At 48.4% G+C, this 17,900-nt stretch overlaps 1 protein-coding gene across 5 annotated transcripts; it reads right to left on the reverse strand.

Annotated features, from left to right (window-relative positions):
• Positions 1 to 756: 756 nt before the first annotated feature.
• Positions 757 to 17,658, reverse strand: HPS1 (HPS1 biogenesis of lysosomal organelles complex 3 subunit 1). 5 transcript variants are annotated; one of them, XR_014564599.1, is made up of 20 exons: positions 17,341 to 17,658; positions 16,002 to 16,118; positions 15,412 to 15,549; positions 14,513 to 14,655; positions 13,299 to 13,407; positions 12,268 to 12,428; positions 11,911 to 12,025; positions 10,147 to 10,239; positions 9,774 to 9,843; positions 9,269 to 9,336; positions 7,831 to 7,998; positions 7,574 to 7,753; positions 7,217 to 7,284; positions 5,488 to 5,613; positions 4,847 to 4,917; positions 4,038 to 4,177; positions 3,729 to 3,842; positions 3,280 to 3,362; positions 1,894 to 2,636; positions 757 to 1,863 (listed from the first exon to the last, which is right to left on the reverse strand). XR_014564599.1 is itself a non-coding variant. In XM_083740044.1 (19 exons), the coding sequence occupies exons 2-19, from the start codon at positions 16,116 to 16,118 to the stop codon at positions 2,474 to 2,476; spliced, it is 2,127 nt and encodes a 708-aa protein (XP_083596170.1). In that variant the 5' UTR covers positions 17,341 to 17,658; the 3' UTR covers positions 757 to 2,473. The 5 variants fall into 5 exon arrangements, 4 of the variants coding, with proteins under 4 accessions (XP_083596170.1, XP_083596171.1, XP_083596172.1 ...); XM_083740044.1 differs by having other exon boundaries at positions 757 to 2,636; XM_083740045.1 differs by having other exon boundaries at positions 757 to 2,636; positions 11,923 to 12,025; positions 17,341 to 17,656.
• Positions 17,659 to 17,900: the final 242 nt, after the last annotated feature.

Genomic DNA, 17,900 nt, shown 5'->3' on the forward strand with positions numbered 1-17,900 from the left:
GAAGGGTTTCCAGTCAAGCGTTTAAAGAAATAATTAACCTCTGATATCTATTGGTATAATTATATACTACACTAGGCTGATATATCCACTATCTTATACAATGTTTTTGGTTCCAAACCATCCCTTTGCAAATAGGGATCTCTCAGAGATTAAAGAATATTTCTGCTTAGCATTTTAATGAGAATGTGACCATGTGACTTAATTTTTAAACAGATTGGTTTCCATCTGAAGGAGGAAATGGCAATGTAGAAAGGCACAGCTTTATACTGTTTGTCACTCTTTTCAGCCTAGAAAACCAATCTTTGATGAAATGGAAGCATACTTTTGATTATTTCACAAGTGGGACCTGCAGCAAAACATTGTGCCCGATTCAGGGTTCCAAGTAGCCAGCCATGCCCCAAATCCATGGTACCCCATTCCACCTTCCCTCTTTCCCACTTTACACTTTTAACCTCCACCTTGTAACAAAATAGCAGCACTGTACGGTCACCAAGTATGCTCGGTCCTCATTTGGCTGTTGTTGGTCTCGCCTGCCCATTTTAACAGTTTTTGTTTCTGAAGACTTTTTAGTATTTAATTCAATGCTTGGAGTTTCTCAGAGCCTCTTGGCACATGGTTGGTATCTTTTTTGCTAAACAAACACCCACACTTGGATTAGGAGTCCACTATTAGTATATATAGAACCTTTAATAAAAGTCTGGTGCTGAGGTCCTCTTTGCTCTATGCCCATCACCCTTGGAAGAACAGCAGCCAACCTTTTCCTGACAAATGCTTTATTCCGCTGAAAGCTATCCTCAGAAGAAGAGGAGGATATAAATACTAGACAAAATGAATAAATAGTTGCACAGCAGGCAGAAATTCAGCAAGCACAGCCCTCCCTTCCTTTTATTGCCATCCCATTTGGAAAATCTGTCCATCGTGCAGCTGTTAAGAACACAGGGCTTGCTTAGAGTAAAAGGTGGCAACCTCAGCTGGGAGTTCAGCAGTATAAATACTATATCAAACAAGAGCTTTATGGCAACTGATCAACAACCCCAGTCTACTGAAAGGAAACCTGTGGCTACGACTGGCCACCATCTCTGACAGTTGGCAGAGTCTGATGGAGCCCAACAATGTCTGGAAGGCAGCATGGTTCCCCTTCCCTGACCTAGTCCAACCTCCTGTTTCTTTGTTTCCTAAGAGCAGAGCTTGCTCTGAAGTTATTCATGAGTCTGAGTCACTATTCAGAAAGCACTGCAATAAGGACACAATCTTTCGTAAAGCTTTGTAATGTAGATTATGTTAGGTATTTTCATACTACACCCCATTATTCTCCTTTGCAACATTTTATAAGAAATTATAATTCTTCACAGACATAAAAGCTCTCCTTTTTGCTACTGAATTTGTATTGTATCTGGGACATGAATATCGCAAGAGAGAGAAATAGTGACCTAGGGGTAACATTTATTTTAAGATGGCTAATACAGTACATTTATAAAACGTTTAGCTTACTCCAGTTCCCTAAACATACAATTAAAAATGCTACTAGAGTTTGTAGCAAACTTGCATACCAATTGCAAGAGAGATTTCTGTCCTACAACCCTGCACTGCAGACAGTCAATGGTGTTTTTTTTTTGGTATGCAAGATGCTTTCAGTTAAAGGTTTATTTGTGTTTATTCACCTCCCTCTTTCCAGGGGCTGCTTCCTTGAAAAGGACACTTTGCATTTATCTGTGCTGTGGGAAAGTATCCCACACCCTCCAAACCAAACTTCAATCTCAGAAGAACAAGTGCAGGGTTTAATTTGCTGATAACTCTCCATCTTTTATGTTAGATCACACATTTCTGAAGGCACTCAAGCCTACAGAATTGTTCAGCTGAAACCTGTCACTGATGGGGTTGTTCAGCTGAAACCCCACTTATGGGGAGGGTTAAATGCAGTTGGCTCCCCTCACACTTCTCCTTCTCTACTATGGGAAGATGAGATTCCCCAATGGCAACAAAAACAAACTTCCAACAGCGGAGCAAGTTTGATGATGTACCAGGCACCAGGTTTGAGAGCCCATTCTCAAAAACCCTTCCACAAGTGATGGTCTCAAGAAAAGTTTTGCTCCCGATTATTCCTAGCTGCTTCAGGGGGAAATTGGTTGTGGGTATCTCATGCCACAGGTTGACCTTTCTGGCTTACGAACCTCACTCTCGCAGATGGAGAAGACTGTATGGGGATGTGTGTGCAAGGAGATGGAGCTGCTCAAGTCAAACTTCACACATCGTGTCAGTGTGCTACGTGTCTCTAGCATTACCTTGAAAGCAATTTGGTCCCATTAGTCTCAGTGTCCTGAGGAAAGCCACTGTTCCTTTGAGACAAGGATATTGGGTTCTGCCTGGCAGGCAGGCAGAACAGAACCCAAAAGAAGCAGAGACATAGAGATCTGAGGTGCAGAGTCCAGAAAGTGGAGTCCCTAGCATGGTGCTGAGGCAGCAAATGAAACCCCTAGAGCAAGGGGATGCGGGTTGGCTCCCAAAGTCGCCGGGCCAAGTCACACGCCTGCTGGATCACAAACTCAGTTGGCACAACACCCAGGTGGATGGTGAGGAGTTCATAGCACTTTACCACTTCGTTCGCATGGGTCCTGCTGCAGTAACGGAGCAGCTTCCTGCAGGGGAGAGACGGTAGTCAGGAAATGGGGAAGAGCCAGGGCTGCTGGGACAAGGAGGATTCCAAATAGCTTCCCCAGCCCAGCCAGCAGAGGATGCACTGCTAAACTAGAGACAGGATGGGGAACAGCTGAAGCCCATCCATGTAATCCAAGGCAAGCTGAAGGCTTGTGTTGCTCCTCCCTGGCTTATATTGAGTTTCCAACTCCCCACCAATCTCAGCCAGCAGGACCAATTGTCAAGGGATGATGGGGTTTGTAGTGCCAACATCATCTGAAGAGTCACAGGTTTTCCACCCCCAGCTTAGGAAATCCCGAAACATGGGATAATGAGGATAAATAATATTACCACCCACCCTATCCCATCCCAGGGCAAGTAAGAACATTAAAAATAATTAAAAACAACTTACAGCCACAGAAATAAGGCGGTTCATAAAAATATACTATACTATATGCAATAGAAATTCCTATGAGGTTGTAGGCAGCACTCTGCAGAACTGTATACAGGTGCCAGGATGAGGAAGAGGCTGGGTAATGGCCAAGCTGTAAAAGGATTGCCCTTCTCCAACGTGGATCTTCTGAAGTCTCCCTCCAAGCCCTTCATGTATCCAATAGTATCTGGGGCACTGGAATCCTTGCTCACCTGTAATAGTCACCAGCCAATGTCCCAATGGGGGCTGAATCATCTGAAAGCACTGGCACTTCCGTAACCTCCAGCCTGTAACCCTGCAAGGCATGGCAGCAGAAAGGAGAGTTCAGGGACAGGCTGGTAGCTTAGGGACCACTGCAGGCATTCTTAGGTTATGTAGAGGCAAATGTCTTCATCCCATACTATCCACACCATAGCAGAGGACACGGTTTATGCACCATGTCAATATCCTATCCTTCCTCCTGAATGCATCATTTGTAGCCTCAAATCAGCTCTGAACAAGTTAGGATGTCTGAGTGCAGCTGACTGATCATTTGGTGCTGGGATTCTTCCATCCAGAGTAAGCACTCAGGACAGGGCATCACCTTGACGTCTTAGGAAGTTGCAGGAGATCTCTGCATCCCAAGCCCACCCTCCCTCTCCCCCAAAGCTCCTGCACCTACCATCTCGTTCTCAAACCAAAGAAAGTAGGTGCAATAGTAGTCTCCGTCCCGGACTGTCACCGTGGTATAGCCCTTCTGCAAGTAGCTTCTTGCTAGCGCCACCAAGGACCACACCTGGGGAGGAAGAGACAGGGAAGACAAAGAGAAACCTGGCACCCCAAGACCTCCCTTTCTGAGCCCCGAATCACCAATCTTGGTCTCTCCTCCAACTCCCATCACATGCTCACGTTACTGGGAGCTGCAGCGAAAACTTTGCAGGCAGGAAGGGAGCAGGAGCTGGGGCTCTTGCATAGGCTGGGGAGCATTTACCTTCTGCTTGATGAAGGCAGGCAAAGGCCCCTTGCCTAGCTCTGAAGCAGAGTCCTCTGCAGCACCAAGGGATGGAGCCACCATCTGCCCCACTGTGCGGTCCACGTAGATGAAGTGCACCAGCCCTGGGAATTCCTCCAGATATGTGGATGGCAGCCAGTTAAGGGCCTGTGGCTGGGGAGAAGGCAGCTGCCCCCTCTCAACTTGGGTGCCTGCCCCACTAGGATCCTCCCCACAAAAACCTCTCAAGGAACAGGGATGGGGTTCTTGACCCAAGTGAGCGATGGAAATCCTCCAACGTCTCACCCCCCACCTCCAGACCTTCACATTTGTCCAAGGACAGTGTACTTTCCTGGTACAACCTGAGAACTTTCGCCAGCCTGTTCCCAACACCGGTGGAGCCCAGGAAAGAACTAACCTCAACATTCACCTGCTCCAGCTCTGTGCCACTGCAGAATCATAGAATTGGAAGGGACTGTGAGGGTCAACTAGTCCAACCCCCTGCAATGCAAGAATCTTTTGCCCTTGGTGTGGCTCCCACCTATGACCCTGAGATTAAGAGTCTCAGGCTCTACCAGCTGGGCTACAGGTGGGGGTGGGAGCTGAGTTTCTTGTCCCAAAGGTTGCTATGCAAAGTGGGGCGGGGGCAGGGAGTACTCTTCCACAAGACCAAGGTATCTTCAGCCAGGGAGGGGGAGTACTTCACAATCACTTCTCTAGGAAGCTCTCCTCCTCCTGGTGTTGGTTGGGGATGCTCAAAAGTTCTCCGGGAGAAAAGAAGTGAATGGGACCAGAGAAAAGCATGGAAGGATATGACACTATGGTAACATTGCGCTTGCTCTTCACCAGCAGGAAATCTCTCCAGTCTTGCAGCTTGTCCCTGCCAACAAAAAGGAACCAGGAATAAACTACAAGGGCTGAGAGCTCGGGGCACATGTTGCCTTCCTGCCCTCACAGCAAGTGGTGCTTGGTTTAAGAGCCGGAGTTTCCAGCCCCACCTTGGGGGGAAAAGACAGCAAGCCTTTCAATTCCCCGATGTTCCTCCCTTGGTTGGCCACTATCATGGGGAGAAGCAGGCACTAGACCCTAAAGTGCAGGCGTAGGAAGAGATGGGCATTCAGGTGGAGGGTCCAAGAAGCCTCTTAGCAGCCGCCACAAGGAGTGGAGAATGACTGGGGTGTACCAGCTTCTCCTGAACAGAACTGAACAGAAATAAGAGTGGAAGAGAGCTGTGCTCAAGGGAACTTCAGGGTGACCTTCCAGCAACGTTCCTCAATGTCAGGTCCCCAAGTGGCCAAGGATGATGGGAGCTGTAGTCCAACAACAACAGACCAATACTGCCTTACGGGATATCCAGCATAAGGTGCAAACTCTCAAATGCGTACAAGTTCAGATATGCCACCGCCACCCTTTCCCGTGTGGTTTTGCCACTGCACTCCATCCCACTCACCGCGTCAGCTGCTGCACCTGGTCCAGCAAGTTCTGCGGCAGGCCCTGCGTCCCAGAGGATCCGAGAAAGAGCTGCCAATACACGGCGCACAGCTGCCTCCGGATGCGGCAGAAGGCCTGCAGTAGCCTGCGCCAAAGAGAGATCAGTGTGCTTCTGAAGCAGTGGGAGGACTTGTTTCAGACTGAGGGCCACATTCCCTTCCCAGGGGCCACATGGCAGGAGCGATGGTGGGGCCAGAGGCAAAAGAAGCCAGAGCAACAAATGCAAAATTTACCTCTGTACAGAAATGCCAGTTTTCACACCCACCTCTGTCCCCCATCCAGGCAAGCCAGAAGCATTATCTGAATTTTGTCACCTATGAAGGGCATTCAGGATCACACCCCCATGTCCCTTTTTTGTGCGTTCACGATTATTTGTGCACATTATGCTATTGGTGTGTGTGTGTCTGTCACATGGCTTCATTTCCAATGAGCACAGATTCCACAGATTCCTGCTGAAATCCTGCAACATTTCATACCACAGATGTTCTGGAATTCAGTTACCCCCCCCCTTTTGTTGTGCTACAGCTGCTCTGGACAGCAATAACGTGGTAGCATTAGGGAGGCATTGCAGAACCAACTCACTACTAGTGCACTAGGACTGCTGTCAAAAACATGTTGCAGGACACACCCGCCACAAAACACCTGTGTAAAGGGAATATCTGCAACAGGCATGCAGAGAAAATGGCTTCTTTTAAGCAGAAAGCAGTAGGAATGGCCCCAGAGTTCAAACTGTGTTTCATTTGTACGCGGTCTCTGTCAATACATCATCTTCGTTAACCTATAGAGGTTAACTTGGTATTGTTAACATTTTCCCCAAGATGCAAGACTGCTAAATCCATTCAGCTGGTAACTCCATTAGTGTCCCAAGTACAAATCAATAGGTGAAAAGGCCAGACTGGTCCTTTCGGACATTTCTCCCCCACTCTATTCAATCAGAATCTTTTTCTTTTCCCCTGTCCCTCCAGCCTTTTCCAAATGCGCCCCAAATCTTCCCCCTTCAGCTACCAGCCAGGCCTCCTTTGGCCCCTGCCGAAGTTTGAACTCAGTACACGGTAGTCTATTGCATGTCTGGAAGGAGGAGAAGGGTTTGAACTCAAGCCTTCTCTCTCTTCACTATGTGCAGAGGAAGCTTTGTTTGATTGTACACGCACAGGGGAGATTCAAACACACATTCGTAAGTGTTACAGTCCCGGGAGGGCTATACAACTGGCTGTTCTGTAAATTGGTTCCTATTTTTACCTCATATTTTTTGCTCTTCCAGATTTGTCTGCAACCGTGTCTCATAGCTGTTGAAAGAGAATTGCTGCGGCATACATGCACACACACGCACCCCCTCACACAAATAAAAATCTGACAGCAAAGGAGTCTGTTCGTTGCTCAGATTCAGCAAGACCAGGAACGTTCTCCTTTCCTCACAGCATGTCCAGCCAGCTGCTTCCTTGTCCCAGGACTACAACACTCACAGTCCAAAGAGCCCTTAAGCTTTACAGACCTCCATTCATCGTTTTCATCACTACATTTGCATCTGCGAAGGCCCCATGCATGGCTGCACCATTGCCACCTTTCCATTTTATCCTCAGATGAGGCCAAAGTATAGTAACTGGTCCCCAGGATGCTACCCCCAAATTCTTATCCCAACCCTGTATTCTCATCTCCCTCACTTCAGCCCAGCCCGAACAGAAACTCACTCGCAGGAACTCCCAGTCTCGTTCCGAGAGAAAGCTCTGTTCTTGAATTCCAGCCAGGTATTCTGCAACTGAGAGAGAGAGAGAGAGAGAGAGAGAGAGAGAGAGAGGGAGATGTGCTCCTAGGTGCAGCACCTTTTCATCTCTTTGCAGGGTCTGCTCTTACCCAGCAATTCTATTGTCCTTCCTACTCCTGTAAATGGGAACTCACCCATAGCTCAGGCCTGTTCATGCCTGCCCAGCTCTGCCCCACTAGACACTACATCACCCAGCCCCTCTTAGCAGTGTGTTCTGGGAAAGGGTGCTCACTCCAGCACCCTTGTGCCTGGGCAGCTCCTGTGTAAATCGGCCAAATCTCACCTGTGGCTCTTGCCCACCCAACCTCCTAACAAAGTTGTCCATCCGATGCCGGAGTTCCACGAGGACCGGCTGAGAACGCAGGTGAGGCCTGATCTCCTGCCCGTCTTTCAGCTTCTTCTCCAGCACCAGAAATCCATCCAGCAGCTGGTAGATGGAATGTGCCACGTGGGAACTGGGGCTCTGTGAGGCAGAGGGGACATTCAGTGAGATCCAGGCAGGCTGGGCATCATAAACACCTCTCAGGAGAGCTGGCTCACCTTAGTGAGGAGCACCAGCGAGATTCCTGGCCAGAGAGGCAGGCAGTACATCATGTGGGGCATCATGGGGCAGTAGCCTTCCTTCAAGTTGGCGTCCAGGAAAATTCTCCGTGGATTGGTAGCCTCTGGTGCTGGAGGTGCCAGAAACTGCAGCGAATCCTCAGCCATCTGGAGAAAAGATTAGCATGCCGTTGTCACAGAACTGGGATCTGTCTGACCGGACATAGAGCATTCTTGGGTGAAGTTCCTCAAGGACTCAGTTTTCCACAATTTTAGGAACTAAACGGCTGCTCCTTTAACAGGAAAGTGAAGCAATAGCTCCATCTAGTGCCAATTCTAGGAAACAAGCAGAGCGACTCAATTCCACAGGCGAAGGAAGTGGGGAGGGAAAAGGAGCTCAGAGCAAAAGAGGCCTCCAGAGTCAAATTAGTCCACCCACCTCACCCCCCATCATCCTTTAAGCCAAGGCGGGACAGCGCCCCACCTAGTTTAAAGCAGGGACGAGGAAACCTGTGGCCTTCCAGATGTCCTTGGACTTCCACTCCCCATCAGCCCCAGTCAGCAAAACCATTTGTCTGTATCCCAACATCTGGAGGGTCACGGGCTTATGGTCCTGGGTTCAAAGAACATGCAGCCTCAGAGCCCAATTCCATTCCTCCTTGCCCTCAACCACCACCAGGATCCCTTCAGCTGGAAGGGGAGAGCCCCCTTCACTGTTGATGGGATCCTGGCTGAGGTAGGGAGTGGGATTAGGGACTACAGACATGAAAAACAGGACATGCCTAGCTCCCAGTCCCAGCTGGCTCATTTAAGCCCCAAGATCATCCACCCACAGACACCCTGGTCTGCCAGCATAGGGAATGTTAACTTTACTACAATGTGCTTCAGTGAGCTTTATATGCAATTTCAATGACACCACAAAGGTTGCATTTATGGTATGTTAATGGTTCAGGTGGTGGGGAAGGTTGTCCCAGATTTCACAGTACTGGGAAGTATAGAAAGTATAGAAACATTTAAGTATACAGAGAGAAAGCAACACCTCTATCAAGCAAACTGGGAAATGTGATCATAAGGGATCCCTAATGCCTGCTGCCCTAAAATCCTTGTGGAATGGATCCTCTTTGTCCAGCTTTCATTATCGGAGTTTCTTTCTTGTCGTTTCTCATCACATGTGGTGCTTTGCACAATTCTGAGAAAGCTGCTTCCGTTCATTTCCCCATTTGTGGGGGACAGAACCACAAGCTGCAAGGCTGGCGATCACAAAAAGCTATGCGGGTGGTGAAAAAAACAATTATATGATTTGGCTACAAGAGAAGTACAGGTGGCCAAAAACAAAACAAAAAAAACCCAGAAGAGAATGTGAAGTGGAAATGGAGAGAGCAGAAAGGGAGGCCCAGCAGAAAAAGCCAGAGCTGTGATCCCAAGACCAAGCACATACCTGGATGTCAGCAGAATTCGTCTCCCCCTCACCCTGAAAGTCCACACCATCAGCCCAGGCTGTGCTTCCTTCAGGCAACAGAGAGAAGAGACACCAGATACCCCCAGCACCACAGGTGGGAACAGTTAAGGTGGCTGCCAACAGCAACTAACAAAAGACTCAGAACATCATTTTGATCCAGGTACCTCCTAGCTGGGGCAGCACCTGCGCTTAACCCCATCCCTTGGCAGGCGCTATAGGAAACTGCTTTTAGAGCCACACTTGCACACCTTCTGAGTGTCAGCCAAGCAGTGGGGCAATGCCCCTTTCCAAAACAGGGAAGGGGAAATCAGATTTCCATGCAGTCACCACTCAGTCAAGCCAGCTGACGTGCAAGTCACCCTTTCTTTCTTTCTCTTTCTTTCTTTCTTTCTTTCTTTGTTTCTTTGCATTCTGACAGCTCTCCCCACATCTACTAGAGACCACAGTCGCTTCTCATACTCCTCTGCACTGACCCCAAACTCACCTGTGCTCTGTTGGCTAGGGGAAGCCTTGGGGGTGTAGAACTCCTCGGGCATAGAGAGATCATCTGCTACCTGAGGGAGGGCGTAAGGGAGGGTGTGGGAGGGAACAGACTCAGCATGAGCCCAGGATGGCTCCCTCCCCATCTGCCAAAATAGGTTCCACCATGGGATCCCAGAAGGACAATGATGGGGGTTTCACCATTCCTAGCAAATAATGAATCGCATAACATTTGCCACAGCAACATCCTAGTCTCCCCTGCTTCCCTCAGATTTTAAAGCTAAGCCCCTACAACCCAACTCCTGATCAACCACAAATTCCAAGGACCCAGGGTTGGGCCTTTGGGATGGGAGGCCCAAAGCCCAGCAGATACTCACCTGTTCTTGGGAAGATGCATGGGGACAAGGACTGTTCATTGGGATGTTTTCACTGCTGTGGAGCCTCTGGAGATTTGACTCATCCTCTGAGAACTAAAAGAGACAGGGCTCAGCCATCTTTGGACAGCTGCCAGGACTCACCCACCAATGTAGGCCATGCTCCTTCCTGCCCATTTATTAATAAAAATCTTGCCTTTGATAGTGTCTCTGTCCTCACAAGGCAGCTTGCAGACTCATTCCTTATACTATGAAATAGCACGTTTCTAATAAAGCAGCACATGAAAAATACTAACATTAAAATAAAATGGCAGCATTAAAATAAAATGGCAGCAAACAATTAGCAAACACTGAGCTCCATGAAATTTTCCAGATCTGAATTGTTTCTTTAAAGAAGTGTTTGAGGACCTCCTACAAATGAACAAGGAACCTGTGCCGATCCATTGCTTTAATTTCCCACAGTGCTCTGGACTCAGTGTCAGCCCAGGTAGGACATTATGGGAAATTAAAGTGGTGGTTAAGAGGCCTATTGAGGCATATAAGAAACTGAACCAAATTCATTCAGTGGGAATTTGGACCTGGGTCTCTGTGGTCTCTAATGATTAATCCACAATGATTCTCTGTGACATTTAGCTATTCAGGCATCTAGACAGACTTCACACAGCGCAACAGCTCTTTGAGAGCCAGTGTGGTGCAGTGGTTAAGAGCGGTAGTCTTGTAATCTGGGGAACCGGGTTCGAGTCTCCGCCCCTCCACCTGCAGCTCCTGGGTGACCTTGGGCCAGTCACACTTCTCTGACGTCTCTCAGCCCCACTCACCTCACAGAGTGTTTGTTGTGGGGGAGGAAGGGAAAGGAGAATGTTAGCCGCTTTGAGACTCCTGAAGGGGAGTGAAAGGCGGGATATCAAATCCAAACTCCTCTTCTTCTTCTTCTTAATCAATGTTGCTTTCTTTGATAGGATTTATTTATTTTAAAGTTATTGTGACTTTTATATTGGAACAGATTAATCGATGTTTTATTATGCTTTTGTGTTGGAAGCCGCCCAGAGTAGCTGAGGCAACCCAGACAGATGGGAAGGGTATAAATACAAATACTATAATTATCATTATTATTATTTATTAATCCAGGGTACCCATCCCAGCTCCTGTTTAGATTTTATTAATTTTTATTTAAATATTTTAAGCTTGCCACTTAGGTCATAGCCCTCCCAAGGTGGCTTATGCACCTAATAATAATAATAATAATAATAATAATAATATTTTTATTTATATCCTGCCCTCCCCAGCCGAAGCCGGGCTCAGGGCGGCTAACAACAATAAAATAATACAACATTCTAAAATCATTTAATTCTAAATTAATTCAAATCAAATTGATGGCAACCATTGGGAGTCAGGTGGAGTTCTGTGAAGATTGCAAATATAATGTACATTTTTTAAAAAAACCATCCAAATGCGAAATCTAGTTACAGTAGCCTGATAAAGCATAGGTCAATACACCCCTCAAAATGCATAAAACACAATTTAAACCTTTTACCAAAGCCTGTAGCCAGATCCTAAAAAGTCTGCATGAAGGCCTGTATTGCAGAGGCAAGTGCAATTCACTTGGAAGACAGCTCTGGGACAGTAAAATACCCCCAAGCTCCCAGAATCTCACTTACGCCCAACTCCACACAGCTCAGTCCAGCTCAAGGTCGTTGTCTGAGAAGATCCCAAAGAGGAATCTCCACAAACAGAGAGCCCCTTGTATGAATGCGTCTCCTTCCCCACCTGGGCAGGTACCTGGGAGGCTGGCAGCTCCTCAGAAGCGCTGCTGGGATACAGATCTTGCACAATCAGGAGGAGTGTGAGCAAGTCAGCAGGCCGCAGAGAGCTGGCATTCCGGCTAGGAGGCAGGTAAAAGAGAAGAGGTGAAGACACGGCCATCTGTTAGGGGAGCCACATATCGGAAGGAGGGAGGTATCCTTCTAGAGACAACCAGAGGCCCAGGGTGGCCTGGCTGGCACTGAAGCAGAGGTGCAGGGTGCCAAAGGAGGCAACGGGCACAGTGGAAGATGCTGGGCTGGCATGAGCAGGACGTGCCTCAGGGGAGGATGAGGAGACTGCAGAGAGGAAGTGGGGGTTTACCTGGAGTAAAAGGCAAGGAGCTTGGTGTGCACGAGCAGGAAGGCATGCACGACTTCGTGCCCAGCCCGATCTGGGCTGCCATTGATGTGCTGCACAACCTGGCGCTCCAGGAATTCAATGCACTGCTCACACAGCTGAGGGTGGATCAGTCGCTCCACGGCCTAAAAAGGGTGGTGCAGAGGAACAGGTTTGCAGCGCAAAGTTTTCCCTCCCAGCCCTGGGATGTATGGTCCCTTACGCAGAGCCCAGGAAGCAATTATCGTGAGGCACACAACATGAAAAGCCCACTTCCCCAGCTCCATCAGTCTACGCAGATTCAGGACATGCATTCCCTTCTAGGCCTGACTAGACAAACTACAGTGGTACCTTGGGTTAAGTACTTAATTTGTTCTGGCGGTCCGTTCTTAACCTGAAGCACCACTTTAGCTAATAGGGCCTCCTGCTGCTGTCACGCCGCCGGAGCATGATTTCTGTTCTCATCCTGAAGCAAAGTTTGTAACCCGAGGTAATATTTCTGGGTTAGTGGAGTCTGTAACCTGAAGCGTATGTAACCTGAAGTGTATGTAACCCGAGGTACCACTATATCCACAATGCTACCCACTTCAGCGGTAGGGAACCCAGGCCTGGGAGGCCCTTTATCTGGCCTCCAGGACTCTTCCAAAAACACGCCCCTCCTCATCCTGGGCTTCTTAGGGAGGAAGGGTGGGATACAGATCAAAAATTCAATTTAATACTGATAATGCATCTTGCTTCCCTGGATGCAGAGGTGTTGAGGGTGTGTGTTGTAGCCTCTGGTTTTTGCATGCCTGGAATGTAGCCTAGTAGACAATGGTAAGAGACACAGCCATTGCTCGATGTTCTTTTGCTTCTGCCTCAACGTTTGTGTGTTGGAAAAGGTGCCTCATCCCTGTTCTAGGGAGCAACACACACATATCCTGGCTTGCTCCATCCATCCTAGGCTACCCAGTAGAACAACTGCATCCCTGGCTTCATTCCAACCACCACTTTTCGACTGCCCCAGCCCACTTTACCTCCACAGCAAAGCTTTGGTCCTCCTGGCGGAGTTGGTGATGGGTCTGAAGGAGGCTCTGGAACAGTCCCCAAATGTGAGCCCGCTGCTCAGAATCCCCTGGGCGCAGCCTACAAAGCAAGAACCCAGAAAATCAGTGGAGGCCAACACTTTACCTCCAGGGCAGAGACAGAAATCCTCAAACTTACAGATTGTGTTAAAATTATTTAATGTTACATAAAATGGTGCGTAATTGTCCTATGTATTCAAGTTACTGTGAAGAATGAACACACAGCTGAAGGTTTGTATTTTTCCACTGCAAAAATGGGGTGAGTTCAGTTTTATGAAGTAGCCCATACCACGCACAAGTAGTTTTTCAAGCACACACAGATCTCCCTGAACATTAATCAAAATGCAGCAAGCTGGAAAAGAGAGAGGATTCTTTTTTTTGGTAAAGATTGAGCCTTATACTGCGACCAGTGTATGTAATACTAGAAATGTATAACTGAGACAATGTATATTTTATTGCTTTTGTAAAGTTTAAAGAAGGTTTCTGCAAATAAGGCTTTAAAACTTATGCGGAGAATTTATTTCTACATAGTCAAATCAAAGATAACTTCTTCGGGCTACATTCATAATCTTCAGATTGCACCCAGGGCAAAGTCAGCTGCCTGCCTGTGGAGCAGAGAGGCCATACAATTCATCTCTCCTTGGTCTTATCTCACCTGTGTAACCATCTCCAGACATAGGCACTGTTGAGAGCTGCACTCAAACCCCCAAACAGATCCTACTTTGCTGTTACTTTTCTGCAAATTATAGGGAAGGCAGGCTGTGCTGCCTCAGGCTCTTTTCATGTGCATATAAACCATAATTTGCACTATGGTGACATCCCATGCAGCTACTGCTCAGTGTTCCAACAATACTGCTCTCACATGGGCAAGGTTGTCGCGTTAAGGCTTCCCTTTCCTTCATGCACAGGAGGTTATGTGCCCAGGAAGTATGACAGTTCCATACAAACTAGTTTCACATGCGCCAGCTGTGTGGAACAGCACCAAGGAGAAGCTGCTTTCCTGTGGCTCAGCACACTGGGACTTTAGTGCTACAGGGGCCTGAGAAGACCACATGGAAAGCAGGTCCCATATGCTGTGAACAAAACATCCCATCCAGGGATGGAGGAAAACAAGCTCATCACAATAAAGGAAGCAAGGAAATCCCCGCTTTGGCACGGTAACTCACTCTCTGCGGAAGAGGTGGCTGTCGAGCGTGACTAGTCCAAAGTGAGCTTCAGCCAGTCTCCTGAGCACATACAGCTTACGGCGCAAGTCATCCTCACTCTCGGAGCCATCGCCGTTCACAGCAATGTACAGGCACTCACCAAACTGTAGAAGCAGCAAGAGGATTGCTATCTCAGTCATTACAAGGAAGATGAACACAGATGTAAAATGATCATGGAAATATCTAAAGTCCCCTTTGGTGTTTATTTAAATAAAACAGATCTGCGCAATGTCATATTGTTCGGGTGCGATGCCTGATTATTGTCTTCCAAAACAACTACTCTATTCCGAGCTGAAAAATTGAAAGCGCAATGCTGGTTGTCAACAAAACGACTCAAGGCAAATCTTAAAAAAATGTAGTATAAACAGCAACAACTGGGAAACACTGGCCTGAGAGCACTCCAAATGGAGAACAGCTTTTACCAAAGGTGTCATGGACTTGGAAGACACTCAAACTCAGGAAAAAAGGGAGAAACTCACTAATAGGAAGGCACGTTTGGCAAACCCTCACCGTATCAACTCCCAACCAGAAACCTATGTCCCCACTGTGGAAGGATGTGTGGATCCAGAACTGGCCTCCACAGTCACTTATGGACTCCCTGTTAAGACCATGTTCATGGAAGACAATCTTACTCAGCTACAAGTGATCGCCAAAGAAGATGACCTCCCTGTGACTGCAGGAACAAAGAAAAGGTGCTTGGATGACACCCACCCCAATTTAAATAATATGGGAGGCCTCATGTAGCTGCATTGGCTAGCCTCCACCCTCCACTGCTAATGAATGTCTCAAGGTGACTTAGTCTGTCCACTAAATTCCCATCAACGTCTATACATTTCTAAGCACGTGGCCCATTCGGTTACCATATGTAACACATAGAGGTGTTCGTCATTTTCAGAGGAGAAGCAAGTGTATGTGTCCCCTAGTTTCTCTAGCAGTGTTGTGCAGGAGATGATCATGGGGGCAAACAATGTGTTGATGCTGTCTTCCAGAGCGGGGGCCTGTGGAAAGAAAAAGAGGGAAAAGCAGCTGTCACTGAGCCCTGCCAAGTCCCGCCACATCCCATGCGCATATGCATGGACACCCATGGACAGGCCATAACCCAGTTGCCTCCCAGCTACATATCTATATATCATATCCATTAGCTATCTAAGAACTTGGGTTTTCTGGGCAGTGTACTGTTGAAAACAATTAAAACATAGCATTCATTTTTAAAATAATAAAAGCAAATACGAAAGCAAAACCAGAACAGGAAAAAATAACCTGATCCTGTTCAGACAAGCCCCAAAGCTTTTATAAGCATACACACTTCCACCTTCAGTACACTTTCCCCCATCACTCCAGGAACTTTGCAGAACATCTTTCTCGAGCGCTGAACGCAATGCCAGCAATGTCATTTTGGCCCTGCATCCATTTACTCTGGTCTGTTTCCCTCCATCCCTTTAAATCTCACCTCACCACCACCTTGATCATGGCCCCCAAAGCGCTGGTGCAGAATCGCCATGAATTCTGGGTCAGCCCAGTAGAACAGGACCTCTGCCACCTCACTAGTAATCAGCACACACTTCATCTGCAAATAAATATATGTATTAATGCATCACCTAGGCCCCTGGTACAAGGCCCCTCCTTAGCTTCCTGGTCCAAATGTCAACCCAAGCTGGTATTCAACTAAATAGTTGCACTGGCAGAAAGATTAACACTAGCACAATGGGATTCCCCACCATGTCCCCAGACCTGCTCTAGAGGACTAGAGGGAACACCAGAACAAATTTAGAGTTAACAGAGGGAGGAGAGTCCATTTTGCTCAGCTCAGTCCTATGATGCATTTTCAGTATGCATGTGAATCCGTCCTGCAAAATTCTGACAGTCTGGAGGTGACCTTTCTTGGAGAGTGGGGGAAGGAGGCGGCTGAGGAACACAACATAGGCTTGTAAGCTCATTTGTAAAAGCTGAGGGTTATCACTGCGCAGGAGACCCTGGAACCACTCCCCACACCACAGTAATACATGTCCTGGCTTCTTTGCCTTTGACAAACACTCCTTGTCTCCCCCTGCCAATAGATGAGCTTGGAGGCTTACATTTCCAATAGCGTGCATCTCCCCTACTGCTCACAAACCTACAGGCATTGTTGTGCTATTGGGCAATTGGAACAACTGTGTTTGTATTTAATTCTCTGCAGGTATGAAATGGTAGAATTTTCTTCCCTATTGTGTATTGCATAAATTAAAGATAAATATAAAAGGGACAAGATGACCATCCAAAAGCACTGAACCAACTTTTTTTGGCATCCATTTGTCTACAGAGACAATGGAGGAGTGTGCCTTTGGTGGCAGAGTCAAACCGTTGGAGAGTTACAGCGCCTGTTGTGGCTGTAAAATCCCATACAGTAGAGACATGTTTTGTTGCAGATGGGGCGACTGCAAGCTGAGCAAAACGCAGCGTGTAAAACAAGGGCTGCTGTTGCTTTGAACGGAAAACTGGGTTACTTTAGTAGTGGGGCGGCGCAAAAGAAAGGAAGCTCTCTTAAGGAATCGTCGTGGGCTACCCGGGCCTGATCCAAGCCTCCTTTCCCAATAGCCAGGTGCAACGAAACAAAACCATTTCCCCCAAAACTTGGGGTGGAAAGAGGAAATTCAGGCAAGTCCACTGTTCGCTGCAGGAAATGGAAGCGGGAGCAAGCGAGGGGGAGGAAGCCCCGTTGGCTGCGAAGTGCCAAGATCCCACGGAGATCGCCCTCCCCGCCCCCCACGGAAGGCGAGGGGGCGCCTCCGGGCCCGCGCCGACAGCCCTACCTTCCCCGCTCCAGAGACCCCCTTCCAGGCAAGTCGCCGGCGAGCAAGGCGGTTCCCCGGAATCAGACGCAGCGGGCGGGAACCGCGCAGGCTGCTGGGCGATCCTGTCCCGAAGGGGCTCCACGAAAGCAGCCCCGAGGAAAAGCGCGCGTGACTCCGTCCCGGGGAAACATGTCAGCAGCCGCGGCGACTCCGCCCGGGCCGGGGCGGGGCCTGGAGCTCCTCCTCCTCTTCCTCCTCCTCCGGGACTGAGTCGAGGCGCCTGGCGAGGCTGCCTTGGAACTTGCTGTCACCTCACCTGGCGCAAGGGGCGGAGAGGCGCAAACTCAGCCGGAACTAAACTTCTGCGAAGATCTTGGGCGGTGGCTGCGCCCGCTCGGCCAACCAAGTCCTTTGAAATGGGGCGGGGGCGGGGCGAAGACAGGATTGCCCTGCAGCGATTGGGCGCAGAGGGAGAGGGAGGCCGGTTGTGCACCTGGGCGCGCCCCGCCCCTGGAAACGCAGGGCTGGCAAGGAAGGGCTTTTCAGTGCTCTAGGTTCGCTGATTAGTTTTGGGGAGC

The sequence above is a fragment of the Podarcis gaigeae genome (assembly GCF_964106915.1).
Source record: "Podarcis gaigeae genome assembly, chromosome: 5".
Classification (NCBI taxonomy): Eukaryota; Metazoa; Chordata; class Lepidosauria; order Squamata; family Lacertidae; genus Podarcis; species Podarcis gaigeae.

Bases quoted from the DNA above. Each gene is read 5' to 3' on its own strand.
- HPS1 (XM_083740044.1), bottom strand. From the start codon at position 16,118: ATGAAGTGTGTGCTGATTACTAGTGAGGTGGCAGAGGTCCTGTTCTAC. The intron at 14,656-15,411 runs GTAACCGAATGG...CTGCTTCTACAG, and splicing joins ACCTCTATGTGTTACATATG to TTTGGTGAGTGCCTGTACAT. The intron at 10,240-11,910 runs GTGGGGAAGGAG...TGTCTCTTTTAG, and splicing joins CCTCCCAGGTACCTGCCCAG to TTCTCAGAGGATGAGTCAAA.